This window comes from Rhinatrema bivittatum, chromosome 8, assembly GCF_901001135.1.
Source record: "Rhinatrema bivittatum chromosome 8, aRhiBiv1.1, whole genome shotgun sequence".
Classification (NCBI taxonomy): domain Eukaryota; kingdom Metazoa; phylum Chordata; class Amphibia; order Gymnophiona; family Rhinatrematidae; genus Rhinatrema; species Rhinatrema bivittatum.
In genome coordinates, this window is record NC_042622.1 from 61,485,807 (window position 1) to 61,494,700 (window position 8,894).

Sequence of the window (8,894 nt, forward strand, 5' to 3'; positions counted from 1 at the left end):
GCTAAATATGTGTGAGCAGCCCATACCTCTACCCAATACTTCCTTTTACAAAACCGACAATTCCTCAGATATCTACCCTCCGTAGCCCACAAAGACCAGGGGTAAATTATCCCCTTTGCTTCCATTTCCTTTTCTTGTCTGGCCTTGTAAAGGGAGCCTGTGTGCTCCGAGGTCTCTCGCAGGCTCTCCGCACCCTGTTATCAGAAAGCAAGCCAGCGGGGTTATGCAGAGCTCAGACAGCTGCTGGCATTTTTACTTAGAGTTGCAATGGCAAGTGAGAGTGGCCCAAGAGCCCATATCCAGCCTTGTGCCAGAGGAGCATTTAAGAGAGGTTCTTCGGTGCAGAGGTAAGAAGATTTTGACTCTTTCACAATCTGATCTAAATAAAGCCATGCATCTGATAAGCATCAATACCCCTCTCAGGTGTCCAGACGGGGACCTTGTACCAGTTTATTTGCTGTACCCTTCATCTTTCAAGGCCAGTTATCCCAGATACAGCTAGGATTTAGGATTCATCAATCAGAGGTCTAAATGGGAACAGACTATGGCAAGATCAGCTGCAGGATTTGAAAAACATTCTTCCAGGACTTGCTCGTCAGGGACAAAATGCATTTGCCATGTATTTCCCACTGCTTTCCTTTCCCCACCTGATAATTTGCTTAGAGGGAGGGAGTGGGTGGCTGAAGCACACAGTAAGCATTTCTTCCCTGGCAATTGTTCACTCCCACCCTATTGCCCTCAGGGGCCCATCCTCTCCTCCACCTCCCACTATTTTGCACTGCTCTCTTTCCTCTCCCAGCCCTCTCATTCTCCTCCTCTATTCCACCACCGCCTGCTGTAGCCTTCTCTGGACCTGATTGCTGCCATAGATGCTACCCACTCCTTCCAGATGCCTCTGCTTCTTCCTCTCAGGCCCCATGAGGCTGAAAACACCGCCATCTTGCCCGCTGAACAAAATCTACTTGCCCCAGTCTTAGTCTTAACTCCCAAGAAGTTACCTAAGAATCTAATGGAATGTAGGTGAGGACTGAAGACATGGCTGCTTTATGGCACATGTATAATTAGGCAGGGGACAATATAATAGAAACTGGGACCGGATGGCCTGGGATGTTTGAAGAATCTTTGCAGGTCTGCTGGGTCGCGTTTTTATTTTGTGGTCTCTTGTGTTAGCCTATGTGTTTTGTTTATTGTGGTGAATTATTTAATCTTTTTAAACTGTGGTCTGTTTGGAGCTTATTTGAGAAAATAGATGAGAAAATAAAAATTATTAATTAAAATAAATGCATTTTTCGAGCCCTGATCATCTGTAACAGCTACTTCTAGTCCTTCAGCTCACCTCCCTACCTGCATCAGAAGCCAGCACACTGTAACAACTTCCCCAAGAAGGGGCTTTCGGGGCCTAGGTCTCAAGCATTTTTCCCATAAGAAAAGCTTTTAGTACATCTGGCCCTATACAGATTTACTACAGCAAACAAGGCTTCCTAGATTAAATACATTCTGTTGCACTAATATAAAGATTTTTCCACAAAATCCTTTAGTTAGTTGGGAAGGTTGACTTTTCTTAGCTTTAAGTTCATAGGGGGTCAATATTCAAAAGATTTGGACAACTAATTTAAGGGCTTATTTACTGAGCTGCATTAAAATGGCACATGAATGCGTTGTTTTATTATGAGTAATTTCCCTTGGGTTTTTACTAAACTACAGTATCTGCGTACCAGGGTTTAATAAATCCTACAGTGGCACAGGAACACACGTTGCCAAAGCTGGGATCAGGCACGGTCCCAGGCCCGGAAACGCGTGTCCCCAGCGTCCCTGCCATGAATCTTAAAGGAGTACTAATACCATCTCCCCACCCACACTGAAAGGCCCCCCCCCCCCAACCCCAGCACAGCCCCTCAACCAACATATGTTTAGCCCCTATCTTGAAGCCTCTTGGTTTGCACCCACCCCTCACTCCACAGGGAGCAAAGGGAAGTTTTGGGTCAATCAGTACCATTTTGAACTGGGACTTGCTCCTACCCCATAGGAATGAAGAGGTTTCAAAATATGGGGGGGGGGGGCATTTTTGGTGTATGAGGTGGGCGGGGTGAGATTTCTGCTAGGGGCATGGCTAAATATTATACATTTGTTGGGGAGAGGGCAGTGCCAGGAAGAGGGGAATCTGCAGAAAGGAGCTTTTCAGCGCAGGGAGGGGGCGTTTGAACCTCAGGCTTCTTGCCCCATTAAGGATTATAGTGTGTGGGGGGGGGGGGACAGAGGGCCCTGAAAGCATTGGCAGGCTAACCACACCTCACAGTGAGGTAACTTTAAAGGATTTACACAGATCACCAAGTGTATTGCAATCCATGTTACTGCATTTTAATATTAACGAGCTGCTTTGCATGCATGTGAGGCAGTTCATTAATATCTTCCTCACATTGGGCCTATTTTTTTGGGGGGTAAATGGTGAATGTTTTATTGTAAAGCACTACAATCTTTTTTGTAATATGTGGAATAAAAGCACTGTAAATGAACAAAATACAAAGAAATATTGAATGATAACCATTTTAATGCTGATTAAACACCCCGAATTAGGTGTTTAGCACAAGTTGCTGCATTACTATAAATAGGTTCCTCAGAAATTAAGACCCCCTAAATTGGCCCCTCTGAAAACTGATTAGGGCTGAGTTCCTAATTTATGTGACTAAAAAACAGACATCTACGAGGGCAGGGAAAACGTTAAGCACCTTGCACTCATTTTCAGAACCAGGAACCTAACTTAGGAGCCTCCTCCTGGGCTAATAAATCGCAGGTCTAAATTTAAACACCAAAGTGTTAGATGCTCAAACTGAAGCACATTTTCTCAGAAGAATAAAGCAATCAGCTGTGAGAGATGGGGCGGCAGCACAGCAGGTTTCTTCTGAGCTTCACACTACAGACCTTAGCCAGAAAAGACGAGAGAGAGGTGGCCAGAGTGGCTGCCTGACAGTCTGACCCTGATGTCATCTCTCTCTTTGACTGATCTTCTTTTCCGCCGGGGGGCCTCACATAGGAGCCAGCTCTTCTACCGGGACCTCCATTACCGCAGGGCCCGCTCTCCTCTGCCCCTGGACCACACAACACAACTATAAAACAAACGTCTATTTCCAAGAGAGAACATCTGCTGTTACCAGGGCAACCACACCCAGAGGAAAAAAGGTCTCTGGATATAGGTCTGTTTTTAACCCGAATGCTACAAAAAGATCAACAGGTTGATACAGCACAAGGCTTTCTCGCTGTGTACAATTCTGTAATTCTGCACAGCAAGAACTGGACCTGATAGTTTACATGCGGTCTCAGTCTTTAAAGTAAAATCTTACTACCCTTTGCCCCCTTTTAATTCTTTTTATTTTATTTTATAATTTTATGATTGTTTTTATGTTTTTGTAAACTTGTAAACCGTTACGACTGAATATAGAGTGACAGCACAGAAATTAAATAAATATATATATATATATATATATAAATAAATATATATATATATATATATATATACGGATATTTATTAATGCAGATATTCTTCCTTTCCTTAAACTTACAGTGCTACTAAATTACAAAGACCAAAATCACTGCTATTCAGGGGCTTTAGGCCAGTGTTTCTCAAGTCTGTCCTGGAGTACCCCCTAGCCTAGCCCGTCTGGTTTTCGGGATATTCATAACGAATATGCAGGAGATAGGATTTGCATGCAATGGAGGCAGTGCCTACAAATCTCTCCTCTCATACATATTCATTTTGGCCATCCTGAAAAGCAGACTGTACTCAAGGACCTGCTTCAGAAACACTGGTTTAGACAAACCTATGCTACTACACTGGGATTATTTTGATAGAAATGTGAGTGGTAAGTGGAATAGAAAAACAGGCTGTGGTTTATCTAGGGCATCTGCTTCAGATTTCAATTCTCTCTGTAAATCACACTGGGCCAGACACACTACAGCTTTTTTTTTTCCACACAGACACAACAAATCTGGACCATTGCTAAGAAAACCCTGTATTTTCAGCAGCAAATTAAGCAGATAAGGGCTTGGTTCTTACAAAATAAAATTACAAATAATGTTTTTGAAGGAGGGACCCCAGTACATCAGTAACAAGCGGAGGACCGTTAGCTACCTCCCTCCTCAGAGCGAGCACCAAACCCGGGGCCCGATCTGCAGCCAGCGCCGTCCTCACCTTCAGATACTCGTTGTCGGAGCGCAGCTCCTGCAGCTCCCGCTCCAGCAGGTCCTCGCTCAGCTCGGAGAAGGCGAGCGAGGTGCTGAGCGGCAGGAGGCTGTCCTCGGCCGGGCTCCGGCTGCTGCTGCTGTGACTGCTCGGCTGCCTCTCATCGGACGCAGCGTCCGACGCCTCCGAGCCGCTGTCCGTGGGCGCCGGCCCCCGGCTCCCGCCCCGCATGGCACCGGGCGGCTGCTTGTGGCCACTGGGGCCGGCGGCGGCGGCGGGGTTAGCCGGGCTGCGGGGGCCGCTCGGCCGCGCCTTAGTCAGGGCGCAGCCCGGCAGCTCCTTGGGCCGGGCCGGGGAGGGGGCGCGGAGCTTCTTTCGGCTGGGCTCGGCCGCCTCCATCTCCCCCCACCCAGATCAGGCGCTTGTCGTCCTGCCCGGCGGGGGGGGGGGGGAATCGGCCGGCCCCTGCCTCCGGGGTGCGGCTCAGCGGCGACTCCCCCGCTCTGGCTGTGTGGATGGGAACCGCAGTCTCTCTCCCCCCCGCCGGCGCTGTCTGTGCGGATGGGACCGATAGGAGCCGCAGACTCTCTCTGTCTCTCCAGCTCTGGCTGCCAGTGACGCGATCGGGCTGTGAAACAAAAGCCAGAAGAGGGCGGCGTGGGGCGCTTCCATTCTTTAAGGCAACAGCGACCCCCAACTAGCAGAGCATAGACCCAGCGCCCCTTTCATCCCCTAGCCACACGTACACGACGGAGCTCCCGCTTAGAAACTGGGATGGCGTGCAGCAGACCCTACAGGCGTTCATGGGACCTCAGAGCTCAAATACCAGAAAATAATTGTTCTGCTGCTTACTGCTCCAGCCATTGCCCTCCAAGCAGACTACACGAGCAGAAGGCTAGAGAAGGGAACAGAAGAATTATTTCTATGCCCATTACATCCTCAGCCCTTCCTCTCTTATTCCCCTGTCATCAGGCAGCAGTGGGAAGAGAAGGAGCTGGAGGAGACAGAGCTGTAGCCTCTCTGAGATTCCAGGCCTCAACTAAGCTGAGGGATGAGAGGAAGCAGCCATCCTCGAGCACAAGTCAGGGAGGGAGAGGGAGAACAGACAAATGATGAATGGGATGTGAGGTGAATTCTTCAGGGGAGTGGAATCGGGATCAGCAAAGGCCGACACCTATTTTTTCCCTATGTGGAAAAGGAAACAAGTTTAAAAAGGTTCCAGGTGAGCAACCTGGCATGACTTGGAAGAAAAGTACCACTGGATGGAGTGAGACAAGATGAATGGTGAAGGAGATGAGGGAGGGAATGCTCTAGGGTGGGGGTGAGAGGTACTGCTAGAGGGCATTAAATGGGTCTGTAGCGCCCTTGGCAAACCAATGTAACACTGCCCCCCCCCCCCCCAACCGAACCCACCCTGAGTGGAATATAGCCTCTGGCAGTGGTAGATATATATAGTTATCTTGTCTTTCTCTCTCTCTCTCTCATTGTATACACCATGTTGTACAAATCTAGTAGTGCTCCATGATTGTCATCCCCCCCCCCCTCCTCCTTTCACATTTTGAAAATGGCGCCATTTGTGTACCCTGTGGCACCCCGCCCACTGACACCACCCTAGGCGACTGCCTAGTCGAGACTAATGTCATGCCAGCTTGCATTTAATGTTGGAGGAGGTGAATGGGAGAAGGGAGGAAGGGGTGAATTCTTGGGGAGGGCACAAAGGGGGAGGTGTGAATGTTGGGGGAAGTGCATGCTGGGGGGCAGGAAACAAGGAGGGGTGGTGGTGAATGCAGCCTCTTCCCCATCTCTCTGAAATCCAAATTGTAAACATAGACTGTCTGAGGGGGTGAAAGAAAGCTAGGATAGTAACATAGTATTTACAGCAGAAAAGACCAAACGGTCCATCTAGTCTGCTCAGCAAGTCTCCTAGTGTAGCAACTGCCGTTAAGTGCAGGTAACCCCCATGCACCCTTTTCTTCATTTCCATCCTTCAGCCTTTAGGGATCCATAGTGTTTATCCCATGCCCCTTGGACTGTTTTTGTGTTTACCACTTCCTCCAGAAGGGCATTCCAGGCATCCACAACCCTTTCCTTGAAGAAATATTTCCAGATATTGGTTCTGAGTCATCCCCCTTGGAGTTTCATTTTGTGACCCCCTACTGCTACTGTTTCCTTTCCAACGGAAAATGTTCAAAGTATGTGCATTCAGGTATCTGAAATTCTGTATCATATTTCCCCTGCACCTCTTCTCTTCCAGGATCATTCAGCCTCTCCTCATGTCTTCCAAAACACAGGTCCGGTGTGACCACAGCTGCAAACCATGCATTTGCACGGAGAGGCACATCTGTGGAGGTGGCAGGAGAGGCTGCTGGCGGAGCCTAACCAGCTGGTGACTGAAGACAGAGAGAGCACTGGCACCACCATAGTGCCGAAGAGAGAGCACTGGCACTGCGTTCCCTCCAGCGACGAGGAGGGCGCGGGGGGTGGCACAGTAATTGTTCACACAGGGCAACAGAAAAGCTAGCAACAGCCCTGCTGATACAGACCCCATACCGTTTTGGTTGCTCTTCTTTGGACCCCCTCAATCTTGTCTCTATCCTTTTTGAGATACGAGCTCCAGTACTGAGTGCAGTACTCCAGGGGATGCCTCACCAAGGACCTCTACAAGAGCATCACCACCTCCATTTTCTTACTGGGTATTCCTCTGTGCAGCCCAGTATTCTTCTAGCTTTAGCTATCTTCTTGTCACATTGCTTTGCTGCCTTCAGATTGCCAGGCACTATCACCCCACATTCCCTCTCCCAGTCCGTGCACATTAGTCTTTCACCCCCCCCCCCCCCCCCCCCCCCATCACTTACAGTTCTTTTGGATTACCACACCCCAGATGCACAATTCTGCACTTCTTGGCATTAAATCCCAGCTGCCAAATCCTCAACCACTCTTTAAGCTTTCTTAAATCACTTTTCATTTTCTCTACTCCTTTAGGCATGTCCATGCTGTTGCAGATCTTAGTATAATCTGCAAATAGACAAACTTTACCTTCTATCTCTTCTGCAATGTCTCTCACAAGGATATTGAACAGAACCGGTCCCAATACCGATCCCTGTGGCACTCCACTTAACATGGCTCTCTCTTCAGAGTAGGGTCCATTTACCATTACATGCTGTCTACATCAGTCAACTAGTTTGCAATCCACACTACTACCTTGGTATCCACTCCTAAGCTTCTCATTTTGTTCACGAGTCTCCTATGCGGGACCATATCAAAAGCTTTACTAAAATCCAAGTAAATCAGATTGAGTGCTCTTCCCTGATCCAATTCTTTAGTCACCCAATCAAAAAAAAAATCAATTATATTTGTCTGACAGGACCTTCCCTAGTGAATCCATGCTGCCTCAGGTCCAGTAACCCACCGGATTGTAGATAGTTCACTATTCTTTCCTTCAATACTTCTCCATTAATTTTCCCACCACCAAAGTAAGGCTAACCGGCCTGTACTTTCCAGCTCCTCTATGCTCCCACTCTTGTGAAGTGGGACCACCACCACTCTTCTCCAATCTCATGGCACCACTCCCATTTCCAGGGATGTATTAAACAGGTCTTTTAGGCAACCTGCCAGCACATCTCAGAGCTCCCTCAGTATCCTGGGATGTATCTCATCAGGCCCCATCGCCTTGTCCACTTTCAATTTTCCTAGCTCTTCCCATAGATTCTCTTCTGTAAACCGAACATAAGAATATGACATGCTGGGTCAGACCAAGTGTCCATCAAGCCCAGCATCCTGTTTCCAACAGTGGCCAATCCAGGCCATAAGAATCTGGCAAGTACCCAAAAACTAAGTCTATTCCATCAACAAAATGAGAAGCTTGAGAGTCAGCTCCAAGGTGTTGGCGTGGATTACAAAATGGTTAATGGTTAGAAGACAATGAGTGATGGTAAATGGAACCTACAGGGATTGGTGTTGGGACCGGTTCTGTTCAACATCTTCGTGAGAGACATTGCAGAAGGGACAGAAGGTAAAGTTTGTCTATTTGCGGATTATACTAAGATCTACAACAGAGTGGACACGCCGGAAGGAGTACAGAGAATGAGACGGAATTTAAGGAAGCTGGAAGAGTGCATGGAGCAGGAGAGAGATCTTGGGGTGATAGTGTTTAACGACCTGAAGTCGATGAAGCAGTGTGACACAGCGATAGCCAAAGCCAGAAGAATGCTGGGCTGCATAGAGAGGAATATCTAGTAAGAAAAGGGAAGTGATAATCCCCTTGTACAGGTCCTTGGTGAGGCCTCGCCTGGAGTACTGTATTCAGTTCTGGAGACCGTATCTCAAAGGAGACAGGGACAGGATGGAGGCGGTCCAGAGAAGGGCGATCAAAATGGTAGGTGGTCTCCATTGAATGACTTATGAGGAGAGGTTAAAGAACCTGAATATGTATACCCTGGAGGAGAGGAGGAGCAGGGGTGATATTATACAGACCATCAGATACTTGAAATGTTTTAACGATCCATGGTCATCAACAAACCTTTTCTATTGGAAACAATTTAGTAGAACTAGGGGTCACGATTTGAATCTCCAGGGAGGACGACTTAGAACCAATGTCAGGAAATATTTCTTCACTGAGAGGTTGGTGGATGCCTGGAATGCCCTTCCGGAGGAAGTGGTGAAGACTAAAACTGTGAAGGATTTCAAAGGGGCATGGGATAAACATTGTGAATCCCTA

The 8,894-nt window shown here is 47.9% G+C and overlaps 1 protein-coding gene across 3 annotated transcripts in view; it reads right to left on the reverse strand.

Annotated features, from left to right (window-relative positions):
• The window catches only part of SOGA1 (suppressor of glucose, autophagy associated 1), a 172,346-nt gene extending 167,541 nt beyond the window's left edge, over positions 1-4,805 (reverse strand). Inside the window, exon 1 of one of the 3 annotated variants that reach the window (XM_029611716.1) lies at positions 4,187-4,805. In XM_029611716.1, the coding sequence (XP_029467576.1) occupies positions 4,187-4,576 (390 nt within the window). In that variant the 5' untranslated portion in view covers positions 4,577-4,805. The remainder of the gene's footprint in view (positions 1-4,186) is intronic. The other 2 variants (XM_029611715.1, XM_029611714.1) reach the window with 2 other exon arrangements.
• Between the last annotated feature and the right edge of the window lie 4,089 nt (positions 4,806-8,894).